General features: G+C 34.3%; 1 protein-coding gene across 10 annotated transcripts in view; it reads right to left on the reverse strand.

Moving 5' to 3' along the window:
- Positions 1-22,856, reverse strand: part of CEP128 (centrosomal protein 128) — a 133,110-nt gene that overhangs the window by 53,381 nt on the left and 56,873 nt on the right. For 7 of the 10 annotated variants that reach the window (XM_071809533.1, XM_071809529.1, XM_065839156.2 and 4 more), the window contains 3 exons: positions 22,513-22,689; positions 18,967-19,026; positions 17,108-17,300 (listed from right to left, as the gene is read on the reverse strand). In XM_071809533.1, the coding sequence (XP_071665634.1) occupies positions 17,108-17,300; positions 18,967-19,026; positions 22,513-22,689 (430 nt within the window). Of the gene's footprint in view, positions 1-11,457; positions 17,301-18,966; positions 19,027-22,512; positions 22,690-22,856 lie in introns of those variants that run through there. The other 3 variants (XR_011739411.1, XM_071809532.1, XM_071809531.1) reach the window with 3 other exon arrangements.

Below are 22,856 nucleotides of genomic sequence, written 5' to 3' on the forward strand. Positions count from 1 at the left end.
CCAGACTCTTCTCAGTGACAACCAATGGTAGGACAAGGGGTAATGGGCTCAAACTGGAACACAAGAGGTTCCACTTAAATATGAGAAGAAACTTCTTCTCAGTGAGGGTATCAGAACACTGGAACAGGCTGCCCAAGGAGGTTGTGGAGTCTCCTTCTCTGGAGACATTCAAAACCTGCCTGGACACATTCCTGTGTAACCTCATCTAGGTGTTCCTGCTCTGGCAGGGGGATTGGACTACATGATCTTTTGAGGTCCCTTCCAATCTGTAACATTCTGTGATTCTGTGATTCCATATACCACATAATGGTCCAGACCAGAGGATGTGAATAAATGTATGTTGAGTTTTTGCCCTTTCATTCAGCCACCTGTTGACCGGTGAATCACTCAATTGTAAGTAGGTGCAGGTACCGTGTCCTTGCTGATTTGCTGCCAATAAGCATTTTGTCAAGATTACCAATGCTAAGCTTTTAAATGCCACTATTTCAATAATAACTTGATTCTATGACAAGACACAATTGTTATCAAGTATGTAGGTGTTGATTACTGATGCAGCAGTAATGTTGGCAACTAGTGCTGGAATATGGGCAAAAATATTCCTATTATTAAAAAAAAAAAATCTAGAGAAGAGATGAACAGTTTTTGGTGGTTTTTTTTTTTTTTTTTAATCTAACCTACAATGCTAGTGAATAAGCACTTCAAATTTTACAAGAGGTTGAAAAATCAGCAGACATTTATACCACAGTGAAGGTTTTACTTAAAGGTGGTAGCTTTAAATGAGCTGGTTTGGGCACTTAGGGACTATGTAACTTCATGTCCCACAGAAGGTAGCACAACCCCAGCTGAAATAGGGCTAGTAGTAAGTGCTCCAGTTCCACCAGATGTGGCCAGATCACCTCATAGATTGCATTTCTAGATTGCATTTGCTAAAAGGCACGAAGGTCTCTGCTCCCTGCCTCCAGGTGTGTACTGCTCTTGCTTACTTTGTCTGGCAAAAGTGCTGGACCTGGACACAAAGGTCCATTTAGTTCACTACAATGAGAACAGAGTACACTGGCAAAAACCACAGTCCAATGTGTCTAATAATGAGTAAAATATGGTTATAGGGGGATCCAACAAGGAGCAGATGTGAAACAAGAGAAGTAGCAAGTAGCACAGATGGGAGTGAGAGATAGAAGTAAGAATTCAGCTTTTTGTCTGCAGTGACATGAAATGGCTCTGTTGAATGAAAATCTGCAGTCTGGCCCACTAACTTGTGATTATTTTGGATTTGTGTCTGTAGCACATATCTCCTTAAGCTAACTGACCAGTGTCTTTCTCTCTCATAGTCTTGATCAGAAATTCTACTAAATAGCGTGGAAAGAAAAAAATTCAGCATTACACAAAATATAGTAAGAAATGTTCTCAAAGAGAACAGAAGAGTTTACATTTTAAACAGAAAAATACTGTTGAACATTCTGTTTTGTCACTGCATATAATATATAATTGTTACAATTCTCTCCTGAATGGAGAAACATTTCCTTTTTGATGATGAATAAAATATGCCAGGAGTACACAGAAAGAAATTGAAACTTAATTTGTTTTCATTCACCAAGTGCAAGCTTGAAAAGATAATTTGTCATTTCTTGTTTTAGAAAATTATGTTGCTATGTTTATGGGCATAGCGGCTACATAAAAATTATGGTATGGCATATATAAATGACAAAACAGGAAATTGAATGCCACTGTCTTCAGTGAGTTCTCTGTCTTAATATCCTAGGCTTTTCTTTTTTTGATGTTTATCATCCCAGCCATATTTATGCATATCAGCAAATTTCCTTTTGACTACATCTGAAAGGCAGCTGCACATCTTAATGCAAGAATACACAGAACTGATCTTGGACCTAATAGCTAAGGAAAGGTCAAAGATTAAGGGTAGCAAGTTTTTAAAGCAACTCATTTGAATTGAAGTAACTGGGGAAACTCAAGGAGGCCGCCAGCTGCACAACAGAAAGCTCTTCTAGCCAAGGACAATTGTTACTTGAGTAATTTGCAGCTTAGACCTGAATTTCCTAATTGGGCTGTGTGAAGCTAGAGCTAAACAATCCATTTGCAACATCTGCAGCAAAAGACAGTAGATAATATACAAAACTGAAAGATAGTGGTCCTGAAATTAAGTTTCCCTACCAATCTCAGAAAAAAAGGATCTTTTAGCAGCTTGGGCATTTTAATAAACTGTCAGCAGAGTAAAGCACACAAAAAAGTTATAGCACTGTGGGATTCAGTCCTTGACAAATGCTGTAAGAAAGCTTTTAATTCTACTAGGTGACCCCATGTATCACTAAGAACCAAACAGCTTCCAAGAAAACATTTACTTTAACCAAGCATATACACATAGAAGTTGGTTTTGTCCTGTTGCCAAACAAAGAACTTCCCCAGATTTACAAAAGTTCCCTCTTTGTAATTAGACAGGGATTAGAAACCACTATATGATACAACTAGTGGTTATATAATGCCCAAGCTCCCCACACACGCAATGATGAAGAAAGCCATCATAGTGACTCTTATTCCTGATTTTCTCAGCTGTACTTAGGCTGTGAGTCTTCCTTGGTGAAGGAATCCTGTTGTACTGCCCCATGGTAACTGATGATATACATAATGAGACTTACCAACTCAGCTGGTATACATTTCAACTTTCAGCAACTGGCAACATTTCACTTAATAGCTAAAACCCTATTTTGAAAATTCTAACATCTAAATGCAATAACTTATTATTCCCTCCATACAGCCATGTGCAAAAATCTACAGTAAAACAATTCTAGTAATTTTTTCAGACAATAACATTTAATACAAAGATTAGAGGAAAAAACCTTTTAAGATGTATTAGGAAGAGAGTAGCATAAAACATCTAAGTCAGCCATTGCTTCTCATGCACAAGGGAAATAAACATAAATTGATTTTCCCCCCCCCCCAATTTAATAAACTGAATAGCAACACCAGAGCATTGTTTTTCTCTTGTGCAGTGGAGTATATACCATTTTCAACTGACACTTAACTTTTTATTTCTGATCAATCTAATTCCAGGAGACTGATCACAACAAAACCAAATTTACAGTGCTGTTTTTGCTGAGTAAAAAGGTAAGAAGGTATTAGTCTCAGAATGGAAATTACACAGAGAAATAAATATGCAGTATGAGCAGTATAATAAATGTATTATAAAATTTTATTTGTTACACATAGACACTGTAAATCTTATTACGAGGTTGACAAGAGCTGCAAATGAGTTATGTTTATTATGGAATTGCTTATCCCATTCTCCTAACACTTCATAATTTCTACAGGTAGAGATACTGAATTAATATTTAGCAAAGAAGTGGCAAAATGACTGTCAGAATCCCACAAAAATACCACTGTAAATGGGAGAACAAATTGTATAACCTACACACCTAACTCTTGTACCCATTTACGTCACAGTTGTGTGTCTGCTTAGTCGCAACAAAATGCTAGAAACAAACCGAAGTTTGAAAAGCTGATAAAATGTTTGATATGATTTAATGATAAACGTCTCTTGAAGCAGCACGCTTTATAAAGTATATTGACAAAGAGAAATCTAGGAAGTGCTTTTAATAGCTGGGGCATCATCTCCTACATTAGGAATGATTTTTCAGCAGTGTCAGGAATGGAGAGAGAGGTACCAAGCAAATAGTGTGTTTTTTCTTCTTCATCTGGATATGCCCCTGAAGGGTGTAACTGGTATGAGACATCAGTTAAAACGTTTACTGATCTCCTCATGCCTCTTGAAAACTCTCTACAAAAAACTAGCCTCTCAGAACTTACGCTCAGTGTTGAAAATCTGTACTACTTAGGTAAGACTTTTATATCCTTTAGCACCTTTGATAAATACCTAAATTTCTCTTCCTTTGTGTTTTGTTTTGTTTTTTTAATGTTGCATAGCATAAAATATAGTGACAGCAAATTAAAGCTCCTGACCCTGAGAGTTTAAACATTTTGGCTCTCAAATAATACTTTGCCCTGTGAAAATACGGCTCTAAACTTTTCAGAAAACAAGAAAAAAAAAAAAAAAAAGAAAAACTGGTTCTGCTTTTCAGAAACCGTTTTATGTCTCTTACCCAAAGGATTAAACCTGCTCTGTGAATTCTATAGTTTTTCCCTTTTGACTAGTATAGTTTCACTTTGCTGCAACATTGCATTTCTGCTGCCAGCATATTTATTTCAAAAGGTCTTTTGTTGAATATAAGGACCAGATTTTTTTTCACTGTATGGCAATCTACAGAATCCACAACTAAAGTACAAACCATAGACAACTTTCAGTTTCAAAATAATCTCTGACATTAACCATGCTAGGTTTCTCTGACTATATCAAACTTTCTGACAGTATCTTTTCCAGCCCTGTTCTTTACACATATTATGATGTCAGAGTTCAACACACAACTGTGCTTCTCCTATACACATTTGATCCTCAAAGTTCATTTCGTCTAAAAGTCTGACTTTATCAATCATTACCATTTTTCCCACTGAATAAGAACTTCTATTGTACCTCGTAAATGTCTGTCCTGCTGCTGTCTTGATGTAAATTTTACGTACTAGAAAATTAGTGCACTTAGGCTGATAAACAACAATATCTGAACTTCTGGAATAAACTCTGGTTTTGTTGGATCTTGTTTACTCTGCTGAGACAGTGCAAAGTCTTTAAAACAACTTAATTCAAGAAAACAGCATAGTCTCTTACAGGGTCCAGATCAAAAACAAGGCTCAGGGAAAAGAACAATGTCTGATGACTACACACTTCTTATAGAGCTCTGTAAAAATGTCGTGATTATAGTTGGTACCACTGTCAGTGAACTGACACTATGATCACCATTTCTTCCAAAGTCAGATGCACCATGAGTGGTTCCTGGATCTGTCCAATACTGTAACGGTCCAATTCATGTAAGTTAGATTATTACAAGCTAGTAAATCATCATCAACTTGTAGTATTTCATTTCTCATGAACAAAAAGATAAATTAATTTCATGAACTACACAAGATGAGTAGCAGCAAATAAAATGCTATAATTAAATCTGTAGAGTACCATTTAAGGAAATAAGAAATAATAAATTTGTGAACTAAAAATATTTCACATTAACTTCCATTATTATGATAGTAACAGGTCAGTACATGAAAAGCATAACTGTATAGTTGAATGACCTGTATCATCATACCATTGATTCTCAGTCACAGTAAGGATAAACATTTTCATATTTTAGTAGTAATAATATTGGTTTTATTGTAAATAAATCTTTGGAAATCAAAATTCCCTTCCATACAACAAGTATAATCCGCTGATCACAGCAAAACTGCAAAAGAACTCATTTAATCAAGCTATTTTAGAAATCAGAATGTGAAGTATTTGAAGAAACAAAATAGGAGATCAAAATAGGAGTTCTAGTTGCAGTGTACAGTAAACACATGAGATTTTAAAATATAGTCATTTTTAAAACAGCCTAACGAGAAATCTTAGAAGGTTTCCAGTTATTATTTCCCTCACAATGAAATCTTCCTCAGAAGTCAGCATAGAGACATCATGCTACATACACACTGTATATAAAATACATATATCGGGAAGGATAGAATATTTTGATCTTTTCAAATTTGAAATATTTTTGCAGTAAGTTAGAAACATTCCAACCTTAAAAGTGAGATTTTAATACTACTTTGTTGCTTGCTCCCTAGCAGCATGTGTTTCACTGTGATGTATCCATGGTCATCAAACCAGTCTGTGTACATAAGCCTTATTGTAGAAGAACAAAGTATTCCTAATTTTCCAGCTTTTAAGAAGAATAAGCACGCATATAGCAGAATACTTACACTCTACTCTTATTTAAGAAGCCACTTTCATAATAAAACATAGCCCAACGTACCCTTTAGCCAATCCCTTTAACACACTTGTAAAGCATCAGCTCTACAGTCTTGGAAAAGGAATTCCCTTCTTCCTTGAAAACAAGGATGACATCAAGCTCTGCAATGGAAACTTCCTCCAAGTTTTGTCACACATTTCATGCCTTGACAGAAGCAAGGCATCTAAAAAACTAAGTTCTCTGCCATTTAAATATGCTCCTGGTAAAAAGTAATTTGTAATATTCATTAAGAACTTGATAGGGAAACTGTGGACCACCATACAGCCGTAAGATCATGACTGAACCCACTTCCAATCCGAGCTAGTGTTCAAGGTCTTGAAAGGCAAAAGATTGTCGCCTCTGACAGTTTGAGTTATATAGGCTTTTTTAACATTTACCCACTAGATAAATTGTAAAACAGTGATAACTATGAAAGAGCTTCTTTCCTTAGAGCAAAGAGATTATCTTTTGAAGTCAATTTTCCTTTCTCCTACTTACCTCAAAATATCCCCAGTTTCTGCTAATAACTAATACTGTTGCTATTCTCACTATCCCTCTTCTTGAATGCTACATATGCATCTGCTAATGTGCCCTTAGTTTTGTTCAACAGCTCAAACTGGGAGGACAGAGACCTCAATGAAACTACTCAGTGTAATAGTTCTTCATGCAGTTAAATGCTTGTGCTGATTGACAGCATCAGACTAATATACCAATTCAATAATGGAGTCAGTATATTTCAAAGTAAAATATTACCTAGTTTTTTTTACTGCAAACTGAGCATTAAGATCAATTCATTTATCTGTAAGCAAAAAAAAAAAGTTAATTTTTCCTTCAAAATTGTTTGAATTTTAAAATTACCTTTTTATATTGTTTCCAGTTCTTTAAAAACTCACAACAGAAAAAAAAATAATATGGAATGAGATTGCAAAGCCAGATAGAAACTCTTTGTATTTTATAACCTCACTTTTCAGCATGGATTACATCTTCATGAAAATGTCAAAAGCAAAATCAACCTAAGAGAAGATGACAGATGGACAAACCGCAGAACGATTATTCTATTCTATTGAGTTATATTCAATCTAAGCAGTACAGTCTTTGGACCTTAAGGTTTCACCTTTATTTGATACTACTTCAGACATCTCATCAGTAATCATTAGCTAAAAATTAAAAGGTATACTTTTATTGACAGCATTCTATGAGTGGGGAATACTTTGTGAGAAGGTGCTTCTATACAAGGTCTCTGGAAACCATCATTGCTTCAGCTAAAAGCCATCACAGTGCCTTTCCCAAGAAATGAACCGAAATTCAGCTTTTCTGTTATTTGCAAACTACATGGTTGACTGCCCACGATATTGCCTCCTTGGCATTGCCCCACCTCAAGACTGAAACAAGAGGAACATTCTAAACTCAACCTGCTTGAAAGCCACAGCATTTCTTACCAAGGTCATAGGAGCCAAACTACTGTGCTGAAAAATGTGTTTCAAAGGCATAACTGTAACAACTCTACAAAAAACGTTATGCTCTTCATAGCACACATTACTGCTGAGGGGCAGAAAGTTTCCATTGTATTTTTTAAAACGTCAACTTCTTCAGTTTCTGATCCTCAAATTACAAAACCATGTTTGGGCAATTTTACAGTCTTTGCATCATACTCAGGATTGTGCTAACTCTGTCCTTTGAACTCTCCCTTGATAAAAATGTGCTCCATGGATTCTAAGCACACTGCATTTGAATAAAATGCTCCCATTAGGATTTTCCATTTGATATAGTATCTTGCAAGAAATTGTATCCTGTCTGGTCATTTGACTTCGTAAATGGAAATGTTTTTCCATATAGACAACATTCAAATATTCTTTTCCAAAAAATGCTAGAGCTTCAAACCAACCAAGAAAGTAATGATATATGGTCAAGTTGTGAACTGCAATTAAAATCAGAAATACAAACTTTTTGCCCAGGCAGCTGAAGTATGTACAACATGCATTGACACAGTATGTATGTACGCATTTATTTCAACGAGTGCACATTCTTGGTTTTGTACTTTGTTTCTTTCTCTAGTGGTATCTCAGTTTACCAGATACACTAAAAAAAAAAAAAAAGAAAACAAAACAAACAAAAATCCCACAGCAAAATCAAACTTAAAAGTGTAAGAATTGTGAAACAAGAATGAATATAATTAATATGGTGAATAAATTTTACATTGAAGTATTTTCTGTGAACCAAATTTACATACTGGCAGTACATAATATTAAAAAAGAGGTGCTGGTCAACTACTGGAAAATAAGTACTGCAATACGAATGTTTGTATTTTAAAAAAATTCTCAAGAGTAGAAAGGTGTTCTAGAATTAAGAAAGACTGAGAAAAAGACTCAGTTTTATCCTTAGTTCTTCTTTCTTTTTTTTATATAACCAGGAGCAAGGATGTTATGACTCAGATACTTTGTCTGTCCAGCAAGAAAACATTATTTTATAGCAACGATGTTTAATAACAGTGCTTAATAACCTGCAACTGGAGTCCTCTATAAAATAGGGAAACATATGCAAATCATGACCAAGACTATGTTATGATCTTCTGCTAAAAACATAATAGACACAGACAAGAAAAACACTGTGACTCTTTGTCCATAACAAAGACGACTGAAATTTAAGTGCCCATTATTACAAGTGGATTTTTAATAAATTACAGAAAGGGACTTGCTATTTGGGGAAAAAAAAAAAAATGTAGCTTGTTCTGTATGAACTATAGAGTTAATTTGCTTGCCTTGACTGACTCAAAAGGCAACATCCCTAGGCATGTTTTAAATTACAAAATCCGTAAAGCATTTAAAAGTACCAAGCACAGTTCCCATTTTGTAAAACCAAATCAAGAAGGCTCATTCAAAAAGTGCAGGAAACAAAAGCTGAATTTCAGATTCAGCCAGTTATTACCTTGGTTAGGACCTAGCAATTTGTCATATTTAAACCAGTAGAAGGAAAACAACGCAAATATTAATTAACCACTTAGTTAATTTAATCTTTATATAGAAAAAACGCCAGCTTGTTTTCCCTTTTTCAAAGATTCACTTTAAAATGTCTATTCTGTAATTAAAACTAATTTGTTGTATGCAGTCAACATTAAGAATTGTTTTATTAGTGACTGAAGCTCTTCTCAAAGTGATAAACTTTTTGGTAGTGAAACAGAACTGAAATTTCAGTTCTGCAAATACACAATATCATCAGCATGCCCTTCAGAAAAAAAAAAAAAAGGTTTTAAATATTATGTCAGCTGAAAGGATATAAAAGCTGTTAACATATCAACGAACTACACTGAAATAAATATTTTAATACAGCCTGATAAATCCTAGGCAAAAACATAACATTAGCTCTAATTTTAAAAGATATTGAACATATAACAATATACAAGATTTTGAACACCTTTTTTCATTTCAATACCTTTATTATGCTAAAAACCTTAGACAGTAAGTTGCTTTTCATTTCTGCTCAACTTCCCAACATGATTCATCTGTATTTTAGACTAAAATGACTTGGACTATGGCAATAGGTGGGAGGACCACAGAGCCCTAGGTTCAGTTTCATTTCCTGTAAGACAGCATATTATTTAATTAAACAGGCATCTTATCAGTTATTAAAGAGTTTCCTGGGAATTTTATTTCCACCTAATAAAGACTGAGAGACAGATAGCATGTTTCTGTTACGTACTTCTCAGGAAAATTCAAGGCACAAGCTGTGCCTGTGTTGGTTGCCTGGGTGGGTTTTTTTGTTGCTGTTTTTTAATAGTTGTAAATCAGTCATGCTGATTTGGTATGGAAACACTATATAACATGAAAGCATGACAATGCTTTCCATGTCAAGTCAAGGAGTTTTGATGAGGTTGTTGCGATGTTTATAAGATTCTCTTTATTACGTGGTGTTAAAGCAGTGTTAAAACTGATTATATACACTCTTATGTCACCATTTTAACAGTCATTAAAAAAAAAAAAAAAAAAAAAAAAAAAAAAAAAAAAAACCACAAAACCCAGTAGTTCTTAGAACATCAGCCCTTTAGCTTGGTTTAAAGGAAAAAAGTCATCATTCACAAAAGGAAGCAAATATTAAATAATAAATTCTATTTATTTCATATACACTATATCCCCATCCCCCAGGGTACTTCTGTTAATTTTGATTTAGTTTTCAGTATGTGTAGGTAAAACTAATAAATTTATTCTCTTAACTGTTAGTGTGCACTACAAACTCAGCAATTTAATGTTTAAAGGACACATCATGCTCTCTAAACTATAAATCCGTACATAAGTTTCAGATAAGCATTTAAAGTATGAGACTCAGAAAGACAGAAAAAAAAAAATCAAAGTCTTAAAAACAACTACAGTTTGATCCCATCTCTTACCTTCATTTTTTCACAATGGTAGCCATGTTTTTATGAGTGCATAAAAAGACAATGGCAAACAAAAACAGTTGTATAAAATACTGAATAATTAGAGCAATGCATCTCCAGAATGATATTTCCAGTTTTCCAATTAAAAAAATAAAAGGTAAGATTTCCAAATGATTTGGGCTTATTTCCATTCCTCTAAGACTCTGAATGCAGGTTCATTTTGGCAAAGTTTAAAATCACTTAGAAGTCCTCCCTCCTCCTTCCCCCATCACATTAAAAAAAATCCAAACATTATTTAAAGGGCAAGAACACTATTAAGAAGAAATTAATTATTTTAACAGTAATTATATTTTGACTTTATCATTTTGAAACTCACCACGAAAAACATGTATTACGGAGAGTTCCTCTGAAACCCTTCAGATTCTTTCCTTTAAGTAGGCTTAGAATAATTTTTCTCTACTTGATGTTTCCATTTACTGTTCAACAAGAGTTGACCTTAAAATACCTTGCAATGTTCCTTGCTGCCACAGAAAGGACTGTGTTGTCATACAAGGACAATATGAGGTAATATATGAAGAAAACAAATGAGAAAGAAACAAAGCCAAAAGGGCAGAACAAAGCTTAAAGTTATATTCAAAACAGTACATGTAGACCACTATTAAACATATTAATTCATAACAGAAAGATTTTACAATATTTTGATTTTCACTGATTCCCAATTTTCTACTTTCATTTTTCTCAGTTTAAGCAACAGAGATTGCTCCGTGTCAGCACATTTGCACTCAATTTTGTGCATCGTCTCTGTATTTTGAACTTTTATGCTTTCTGCTTTAGTGGTTCTCGACTCAAAAATCTGACTTACTGACTTAAAAATATCCGTAATTTGGAAGATGAGATTTTGTCAAAGTAAACTTTTACCTACACTTCAAATATACTTTAATGCAACAGCCTCTTTGAACGTACATTTTCCACAGCAGCTAGATTAAAAAATAATCCTCACTGAACCTAACTAAAAATAATAATCCCTCAAAATTAAAATAATGTCTTCAGAGATCACTTACCAGAATCTTTGTAAAATATACTTAATTTATCTTCACAAGTGATAAAACTGGTAGCTAACTGTATGATTAACAGAGATGACACCATAGCTTAGAACAGCTAAAAACTTCATTCAATTTTGTACCCTCAAATATAAGACAATGCACAGAAAAATATTTTTGCCTCTGACTCTTTATTACAATGAAGGAATGAATGAAACTAGAATGAAAACAGAATTAATTATAAACTTAATGCATACAGCCTAACACCACAGACTTGTCCAGCATAGGTTTGTGCTTGTGACAAAATCATCTAACATAAGACTACCCCACCCAGCTCAGGACCAGAATCAATGCCTTCTTACACCTTGCTTAGCAGTATAATCTACAGAGTAATTCTAAAAATGTAATAATCTAAGTGTCATTACAGACTGTAAATGCTGAGAAGTGGTACAGAATATGGTTTGCATCACCCAGGACTTTACGTAAATCAGAGAAATGCATCTGCTCTTCTTACATCACCACAGCCTTCCTAACACGGCTTTATAACAAGAGAATGCATTTGGCCTCGCCAAATACATCAGATGTTATTTTGCAAAACAATGTTTCTTTGTTGACTATCCTTGTCTCCTCTGAAGCAGCAGGATATTATCCTGAAACAAAAGAATTGTGCAGATTCCATGTCTCACTGCTATACCACACCACATCTAGCTTCTATACATTTCAGTAGATTCGAATAAAGATTTTTATTGGAATAGTTATGTTCCAGGATCTACTCAAACTAAGTTCTCTCTCTGTACTCATTCCCAGAGTACAAGTGAGCCTTAATGAAACAGAAAAACATATACTGTTGCACAAAAGGTAAATATTTATTAAAGCATTTAGTATATGTTACCTACAACCAAAATGTTAATACCTTCAATTACAAAATTATAATATCCAGAATATTTTAAAGGTTTTTAAGCAATAACAAACATGCAAACAAAAAACGGCTACAGCTAAATGCTGCTTTTTCTTCTAATCAGCTACTCTTCACTATAGATACACAGTATTAGCTGTCTCCAGAACTAAATTCAACATTATAAATAAGCTGGCACACTAACAAATATGGCCAAAGATGCTGAAATCTCACAAATACAAAGATGGAAAGATCAAGAATGGAACACACATAGGTAAACAAGGCCAGGGCCTGAGCTCAACAGTCAATGCTATTCAACTAGTTAATATATATTTTTGAAATGAACATATGGTCAAGATGATAACTCCCAAGTAGGCTAGAAAAACAAATGCTAGAAGTATTCATGATCAGTAACTAAGAATTCAGACACACAAAGAGGAAATAAATTACTATTATTTACGGATGAGATAGTTTGATTACAAAATTTAGAGGGCGTGGACACGGTAAAATATTTAAGTGGTTTGGTGTGAATGGAAATATTTCCTTGCAAAAAATAAAAATAAAATTGTAGCGAGTATCTTGACCATGTTTTCCAAAAACGGTGATGTCCTACTCTTGAAGAAGAGACGAAGCAGATACTTTGACTAAGCCAGCAAGCAACTGAAGCAAATCTAAGTCTGTAAGACCAATGGGTGCTTCCAGTATCAAACACAGACTTTCATTGATTTGTATGATAAGCTTTTCAGACTACCCACTCTGCCTGAACCATATAAAATTGGATAATCAAAAGAAATTTGAGGTTGGTCTTGGACGCAATTCAGGAAGACGGTATTTTTCCTGCCTTCAAACATTTCTCTGTAATGATAATAAGATCCTTGTAATTTGAACTAATTTTGAAACAAATCTTTAAGATTGGCAAGCTCAGTGATTCCAGAATGCAAATGAAACTTAGCTAAGAAACTGGAATTTATACCCTTTATTTCCTCAGACTTTGTACCCTTTGTTAAAATACTGAACACTTAGCACAGTGCTATTAAAATCAATTTGATTATCAGATCAAAATCTCTTCAGAAGAAGTCCAATAAATTCTTATCTAAGTTGTTACTTACTGAAATATTACATTGGGTTACATGCTAAAGAAAAAACTTGTTAAGTAGTGAACCATATTCAAAGCACAAACCTGCAAACCTGAAATTAGAATCCACATCCTCTTAAGTTCCTAGGTATTCATTATATTGCTAGTCTTCTCAGCTTTCCAGGACAGTACACTTATCAAGAAGGGAAGAAAACTGCAGCCAATCTTGAGGCATCATCAGAGAACCATGAAATTCCTGCTATTCTGTGAACAATCCTGAACCTCTATACATTAGTGTGTCTTCTTTCATTCACTCTTCTCTCATTCATGAACCTTGAATCACAGTCATAGAATCATAGAACATCAGGTTGGAAGGGACCTCAAGGATCAATGTTGTTGCAAAACTTTGTTATCTTACTTCTGTTTGTCAGGATTATACCACATAGATGGTTTAGATGGTTTGCCGCCACAGGTAGGACTTGTACAGAAATTCACAACGAGGATCCAAAAGCCTACAATTCCCTAGATATTTACAAATGCTCCAGTGAAGGAAAAAAGCAAAAAACTATGTAGTTAACAGTTTTAGTAGATGTATTTAAGCTTACAAAACTTCCTGAAACATGTTTGTCAATAAAGCAGTTTAAACATTAATACTTTTGGTATGTCCACCAGAAATCGCTATTTTTATTCTTTCCCCCTAAAAAACATAAGTAAGCTATAGTATCAGATCAATTGAAGAGAAACAAAAAAGTAAATTATTGAGAATACAGTTTCTCTGTTTTGTTTTTATAATTTGATTTATGGAAATTTAAATTAATGCAGTATTTTTAGACAAATGGTTTGTGTTGCTGAGCAGTCAGCCACATCCATGGATATTCACAGAATCAGTCTGATAAAAGTTCCACCTACAATCCGCATCGTTCCAAATGGAACAGAAAATATTTTCATCCACCTACACCAAATTTGACTGAAAATCCATTTTATATATAGTTCTTATATTTAATCATCACATTTACATTAGTCATTTCCTACATAGTCCCACATTGAACGCTACACAGACAACAGCCATACTATGTCTTCTGTAACATCTATCAGTTATATGGTAACTGCCAGCTATCTTATCAAATCAATGAAATACCAGGAAGTTGGGCTCAGAATACCTGTGGTAAATCTCAGTTGTATTTCATTTCTCTGTCTCTAATTATTCATTTGGTAAATGTTCATTTTAGAGTCTTGAATACTATTAAGAGTAGAAAACCTGCTGCTGGAAAGCTTGTGACACCACAGCAGCTAAAGCTAAATAAACATACTGCTTCTGGGTCAAATCGTAACTTCATCTGTATCCACAAAACCTGTTGACTATTAGATCTAATAAAATTAAAATGTGATTAAGTGAGTCATAAGCATAGTCTTCACATGTGCAAATCTAACTGTGTATATAATTAATTTTAGTTGTAAATGGAAGTAACTGTTTCCCTCCTCCAACACTGTTTTTTGTGGTAAAATTTAAAAAAAATAAAAAATAAAAAAAAAAGGAAAACAACCAAAAAAACCCTCTACCACATCACATGGCCAGGTTTCAAACTATCTTATTAAAAAGGGTGGAGTGTGAAGATCCAATAAGGTGCTTGATAGTTACCTACAAACACTCATGACTCCCTATTTCCCTATAAAACAGTAAACTTCATTACCATTAATTAAGAAATATTTTAATATTTCTTTAAATATTTCTTAACATTAAGAAATATTTTTAAAAATCTTATATGAATACTTTTCAGTGAAGACAGCAACGAGGATGTTTTGGGAAAAACCACCAACAGCAAAGTTACCCACCTTCCTTTGCTGCTGTCTTCATACACACGTGGTTCTGGATGCTCAGTGTGCGCATGTATCCTGACTCCAGGCCTTAGACCCGACCCTGCCTGTATTGTCAGCAGCCTGTTTGTTATCTGCTTGTAAGCCCTATTTCTCCTCCTATCTTTGGTGGAATTTTAAAGCATGTTTTGTGTTACGTAGCAAACTTCAACAACTACGCGACTTATTTCCTTTTTCTCACCTACTTTTAACAAGCGGTTGCCTCTAGAAGTAGACAGAAGAGAACATAATTTACTTAGAATTACAGAAATAGTAATATGTCAAGTAACAAATGGAACTCAGTGTACCTATAGGGAATAAAGGAGTGGCTCTTATTACTGGAAGGTATGAGATTAAATACTATTTTTTGTGCTCAGTGAATAGCATTACTTTTTACTACTCTCTTCAGTTTAATAATTTCCCACTATAACATCACCTATAGCTTGAAATTTAAATACAGCCTGTTAAATTTTCCACAAAGCCTAAACCAAATTAGGTACAGTAGAATTAAAAACTAAATAAGGTTTGCTTTATTTCCTGTGCACTTAAATTTTAAAATGGCAAATAAGGACTCAGGGAGATCATTTTAACGGACAATTATGCAATCAAAGAACACTAAAAAGCTATTATATCACGGTCTTGGAGATATATTAAACAAATGAAGGATAACAATAGAAACATTCAAGCTTGAAAGATCAAAGCATGTTCTCTTTCAAACTTCTTTGTAAGTGAAGGAAGAAAAATCTTGATAGGATCTTACTACTCTAGTAAAGCAAATAACCTGCATTGTTCTATAAAATATTTAAAAGAATGTTTTTATTTGGTTTTGCTACTGTTTCATTTTTGCTACAATATTTCACAAAACTTTTTCAATAATATTCAAGTCAGCTATGAAAAACTATAGCTACACTTAACAGTTTACTCTCATCTAATCTGAGTCTACAATCTAAATACAAAATGACTACTAATAAAATGATTAAAAAGAGTACTTATTCTGTTTGACAAAAAAAAAAAAAAAGCCTACCATTATCAGTATTGAGTCCTGAAAGAAGGCCAGAACAAAGTTTTTAAAGAAAACACAAGAAAGCAAAACCTGAGAGGTGATGCCTTCTTTTAGAAAATGAGGCCATAGAATACAATGAAAGATCGCACCATGATACTTAGAGGTTTGCAAATAGCATTCTAACATACTACATAAAAAGATGCAAATCAATGACAAGTCAGCCCTATGTACACACTACATCAACCTATCTGGCACATGATTAGTTCTCAAGGTTTACCTACCTGCAAATTTTCAATGGAACTACTTTATTCTCCTCCACAGTTCAGGTTAGCAACAGACTCTTACAGATGTTAAAATACAGTCTCCTCATCATGAAGCCTTCCATTTTTTCAGGTTTATTCAGACCCTCCAATAAAATTTTATATGAAAGAGGTGGAACCAAAGATCTATTTCAATATGGAAATTTTGATCTCTGGATCCTACGCCATTTAGCTGGTTTTCTCAGTGATTGTTTTCACGCACTGGCTTCCTCTCTTTTTCCTTTGATCAAATTCCTTCTAGCTCTACCTGTAAGATTCCCAGCTATCCACATTTTCCTGATGCATTCAGAAACCTTCTCTTCCACTGTGATAGTACCTTAGAGGGAGAGTGCGACCAGGCATACACACATGCACAGGCCCTGGAGAGGTAATATTCTCAAAACATCCAGTGCACATCTTCAGATAATGCTATGCATTAATGCCAAAAATTAACCTCGTATGACATTTCTTTCCTTCTCTCTTCTCATATAAAAACCTCTGGCTCCAGTTCCTTTGGTTACGGAACTCTCAACATCAGCTACATAATGCTTTTTATTATACCATTATGCATTTAGACAACAATACCTAGGAACAGAAAGTTGATAAAATACATCCAAATATGCCATAGGAATTATAATTTGTAAAATTTTAAAATTCTTCCTCCCTTTTATTAACAAAAATGGAACAGCAACATACCTCTTTTTTCTCTGTGAACTTCTTCCAAAAGTTTTTCTTGCTTTTTTATCTGTTTAAAGAGAGACTGATGTTCAGCCTCTTTCAACTGTGTAAAGTGCTTGAGCTGTTCTCGGCTCTGCAGTAAGTAGCATCGCAGCTTTTTTTCCTTACTTTCTCTCTCCTTTACCTCCTCACACAGCCACTGAAGCTTGGTCTATGTTAAAAAAAAGGGACAATAGAAAGTAAAGAATTCTAATGCAAATAAGAATACATAAATATCAACTGATCAAATTATTTTTGAGTCACAGATTACTTATTTGTACTTATTATTGAATAACAACAATAAAAGGGGACATTCAGATATATTAAGATGGCATATGTTGACCTTCTCAAAAGACAGATGTAATTTGACTAATAATTGGCTGTGAAGAAGGAATAAGCAGATTTGGGTTTTTGTGGGTTTTTTTGTTGTTGCTTTTTTCTTTGGTTTGTTCTTTGTTTCTTTTGGTTTGTTGTTTGTTTCCTAGGTTTTTTTGTTTTTTAAACAGGATCATAAATTTGCTAGGGCAGGTATAGAAATTCACTTTGAATTAGTGTACACACAAGCACCAAGAGACACTCCTTCCTTTCACACCACCTTTCTCTCTCTGTTCTACGCTGATAGAATTTAAAGCATTTATCCATTCTGAAAAAAGTGACATTGATCCTTTCTGATCTGCAAAGGTTAATATTAAAGATTTATGCAAAGGGAAAAGAAAAAAGCTCACAGACAAGATAGGTCATGGTCAATATAAGAAATCTAGAAGTGGTAAAAGAGAATACTTTCGCTGCCTATTTAAAACAAAATTTTAAAGAGGGGGTGGGAGGGCGGGATTTTAGGTAGTCATTCATTCTAGACTTCCCTCTAGTAGCTAAAGGAACTTAGGTGATAAATGTATGCAAATGATTATTAGGTGCTCTTTGAAAGGTCTTTTTAGTAATATGTCAGTGTCACGTATTTGAAATGAAGAAAATACTCCCTGCATAACATTTCTCCTTTGATTCCAATCTTATCTCTGCTATCTATAGTGGCAGTCTCTCTTAATCTACAAGTCTTACATAGTCCATATACCATCAATAACCTTAAATTATCTTACACCCAAACAGTTGCAATTTTCCTTAAGTCAATTTTCCTGTGGCTTTGAGGTTTTTTACACGAAGAAGAAAAAAAAGCATGTCTTCTACAGTTTCTCATGAACCGCTTTGATCAGGAGAAACTTACTCCTTTTAAAAGACACTGGATAAGAAATATGTTTATGCGTGTGAGTTGGGGGAGCAGGAAGAAACCTGCAAAATGAAAGGCAGGGGTTGTTAAGTTACCAATCATCACTTTAAAGAAGTTTTTAAGCATGTGTGCACCCACATTACAGCATTCAAAAGCTTCAGATAAAGGGGGAAGAAAAATAATTCATTGCCCAAGAATCCAATCTAATACCCTTTAGATTTAATAAATAACAGCCCTATTTAAAATCATTCTTGTCTTGTTATAACCCTGTAAGAGAAACTTAACCTGTTGACTACATTCTCATGTTTTTCTTGACTGAAAATAATTGAACCAGATCTAAAGGGTATCACTGGAGTTACTTCAATGCATTTTTTTGTAAAGACAGCATTACTATTTATTTTGCTATAGAGACAGTTATTTCTTGTTGATAGCAAAATTCAGAAAATTATTCTACCAGCTGAAATAACAGTCTGGGAATATCAGAATTATTGCCAACTGAATGCTATTGTTTTTCTTTTTCCCTTTGAAGTGCCTTTTCAAACACACTTTCAGCTGAATAATTACAAATGTTGGATATTAGCTTATTCAGTAAAATTTCAGGAGGTTTGACTATTACCTTTGTTTCTGCTAACCAGCGATGAGGATCATTCAGAACCGTTGGCATAAGTGATATTGCCTATGGAATAGCATGGGAGAAAGAAATAGGCATAAAAACAGGAATTAGACACAAAAAGGAGAGTCTTTCCTGCTTACTGGAAAATCATCTAATAAATATTGTTTCCTAGAAATCCAGCTTGAAAATCATATCTGTAAATGGTTTAATAGAAGTATTTAGCCATAAATTTGTCACATTTAAAAGTATAGAATCATAGAATCACTTCAGTTAGAAGAGACCCTCAGGATCATCGAATCCAACCATCTCTAGCACTAAACCATGTCCCTAAGAGCCTCATCGAAATGCCTTTTAAACACCTCCAGGGATGGTGACTCCACCACTTCCCTGGGCAGTCTGTTCTAATGCCTGACAACCCTTTCCGTGACAATTTTTTTCCTAGTATCCAATGTAAGCCTTCCCTGGTGCAACTTGAGGCCATTTTTTCTTGTCCTGTCACTTAGGCAAACCCAGTGATACAAGTTTATCTTTAAAGTTGCAGCTTCAGTTGCAACAAAATAAGTTATTGCATTATGAATCTGTATAGTTTTCTCCTAAGCATCACTATAATAATGTGTATCAAACATCCCCAGAACATAGGTCTGCATGAAGGTATGTATTCTTGGTTTGAAACTGTTTGTCCTTTTTTAAAAATATCATTATTTCCAAATAATACAATCAGCCTCTATTTCAAAATGACAATTTCTTAAGAAAAGACCAGCTACAAAGTCATTCAACTCTTTTTTCTTCCATTCTGCAGAAAAATAGTGGCTGCACATAAACCAGAACTAGTATTACCAATTGTCATTAGTCACTGAATTGTTATCAGTATGCCTACAGAAATACTATGTGCAGCATCATAAATGTCTTATCAAAAAGTAAAAAAAGGACAAACCCCCAAAATCCTTAAATTATGCTTCGTTATGATGGTCTTAGTGTTTCCACAAAAATGACAAATCTCTTGCTTTGAATATCTGATAGGCATAAAAAGAAAACTGAAATTTTCACTAAATGGATAAAAAGAAGATAAACTGGGCTGGAATGCTTCATTAATACATCGTACAATGAGAAAAAGTGATATGTCTTCTTTACTGCATTCAAACTGAACTATGTTAAACTTGTTTTAAAGGTACTTCTACATATGTTTTCTATAGCACGTACTAAAAAGGTAGTGATAATGTAGGAGGTTTTTTCCCCACTTTGAGTTGATGCACAAGAAGAGAAGTCTCATACACAGTGCTCTCAACTGAAATCCGTTCAAAATCAAGTAAACTATTTATATTATGCCCAGCTCATCTTTTATCTTCTGTGGTCCTATCCCATGATTACTACACTGTGCCTTTCTCTAATTTAAACGTTTTGCGTGGGTTTAGTTTTTAATTTACCACATTTTGCAATTTAGCAAGTCTTTATGTCATTTTAGTCATGGTCCAGCAATTTCTGTAAATACTTCATTAAGAGGTTATTATATTTATCTGGGCTTTATTAATGAAACTGAGACCAAAGGTGCCTAAACAGCACCATCTAATTATGTAAATACATATGTTTTACATGACAATTATCACGATATAAGGACACAGCTGAAAAAAGCTTTAGTAGGCAAGTTGACCACAATTTCACAAAGCGATGCACACCCAGAACTTGTGACGTCGTGGCAGCAAACCTCATTCTGTGCAACCACATTCAAAGAAGGCAGCATTCAGTTTGTAGTCTAAAAATAACTGGTGTAGTTATTTGCAAGCATAAGATTTCATACTACAAAAGACTGATTAGAAAAATAAATCCGAACAAAATATGTGGAATTCTTTGCTTAGAACACCAGTAAGTGGTGATTATAAAAACTCCAGTGCATTTTTAATCAGAGAAGATTAAGCCTGGTGTCTAAGTTCTCTGAATACAAGTATTTATCCAGTGAATTCCTACTTGCTCACCTCAGTTGCAACGGTAACTTCTTGAAGTAAAGAACTTGTCAGAAACATTTTAGAAACATTGGCAATACCTAAAGTACTGGGCAGAGGAACAATATAACAAAGGAAACCTCTTACCTTCAAAAAAAAAAATTCAGACCAGACACCACAAAACTGTGTAACATTTGTTTTCACATTAGCTGTCCAATCAAAATTTCAGATTCGAATCTGTTTGAACTTTGCCAGTGATAAATGGTCAAAGGGGACAAATAAGGAGAATTGTGAAAACAGGAATCAGCAAAACTTTACCCAGAAGACAAAAACTCCGCAGGAGTTGGGAAGCAAGTCCAAGACATTATGGTTAATGATCAAGAACCTGGCAACTACAGCAGATCACAAAGACTTAATAAAAAAAGACTTATCTATAAGGATACAAAGAAGAAAGCTTGTTTGTGAAATATATTTTCTTAGATTTCTTATCTGTCTGTGTGCTGAAACATCTCAAATCCAGAGGTAAGTGGAAAAAAAGGCACTACCATGTTGCAAGGCTGAAACAAAGTGACTTCTCTATACACCTTCAAACAAAACAGGTGAGGAGACAAGCTTAAAATAGAAAATAAAATAAAAAATATTTAAAATATAATGGACTTTGTGTCAATGCTGAAAACTTCTTTTTCAAAAGCAGTCTAGCCCAGTCAAGTGGCCATGGACTTTAAATCAGAAAGCATGCTCTGTTTAAATAGCAAGACAAAAAGGTGTAATCTGAGCATACTCTGCGGTTACAGCTAAGTCTAAAAAGCCACCAGGCCAAGCACTTGTGATAGACTCACAATGCCAGTGAGCATGGCAACAAGCTGTCAGACTGTGTTTTCTTTTTTCTCAGCAGTGTATGATGTCAATTTAATAGGATTAGTCATGTAGAATCATCCGGAGGAAGGAAGAGAGGGTTCTGTCCCTGAGTAGTAAATGAGACTGCTCAGGAAAAAAGCTTATGGGGCTGCAGGAGAAGTAGTAAAGGAAGGGGAAAAAAAAAAAAAAGTTACAGCAAGCTACAAGTTTCCTGAAACTCTGAGTTTTCTGGATACAAGGACCTGCTGTGCACAAGGAAGTCATAATTTTTTTTTTTTTTTTCCCCCCACTTCCAGCATTTATTTCTGTACTTAAAAAAAAACGGGGGGGAGGGAGGGTGCATCTAAATGAGTTTTTAATAAAAATCTTTCTTTTTTCCCAACTTTAAAAGCATTTTAGGTCTTTCTTGGAGATTTCCCATCTCTAAGGAGGCGGCCTAGGAAAACTTGACTCAAAATTCTGGCTGATGTAAGGTTCTTTCACAGAAGAAAACGAAAGGAGAACTATTTCTCACAAAAAAATACTGTCAAAAGAAAGCATTGGTGATTAACGCATGGGCAGATCTTGACAGTATCCCATTCTAATACCTAGCAATGTGCATCTGTACCATCTAAATTGAAATATCCATAATCCAACTGTCCATAAATTATCTATACCAATTAAGTGATAGGTGACAACAATGCATGCAAATTCTGCCACAAACATTCATTAAGAAAATAACAAAATCTGCAGCATACTTAAAACTTAAAATTACTTTGAATTTCTCCACTGAGTCCCGAGAAAAAATTTCACAAGCAGCATCAATTTCACTTCCTATCATGGTGAGAATGGATTCCTGTTCCATTTCTAAGTGACGCAGCTGGTCCTTAAACTGCAGTCTGGCCTCATCCATCCTTCTCAAATGATCTTCTTCATTGCTGATCTGTTTATCCTGGAGTGAAATAGGGAAAACAAAACAAAGATAAATTATTGCATTATTAATATAACATACATCATTAGCAATATATCTTTCAATCTTATACTATACTCAGTCACACAGTTCAGTTCCCTGCCATGGAAAATAATACTTTCTAAGAGTACTCATAAGTTCCTCTCTTG

This window comes from Patagioenas fasciata, chromosome 5, assembly GCF_037038585.1.
Source record: "Patagioenas fasciata isolate bPatFas1 chromosome 5, bPatFas1.hap1, whole genome shotgun sequence".
Classification (NCBI taxonomy): Eukaryota; Metazoa; Chordata; class Aves; order Columbiformes; family Columbidae; genus Patagioenas; species Patagioenas fasciata.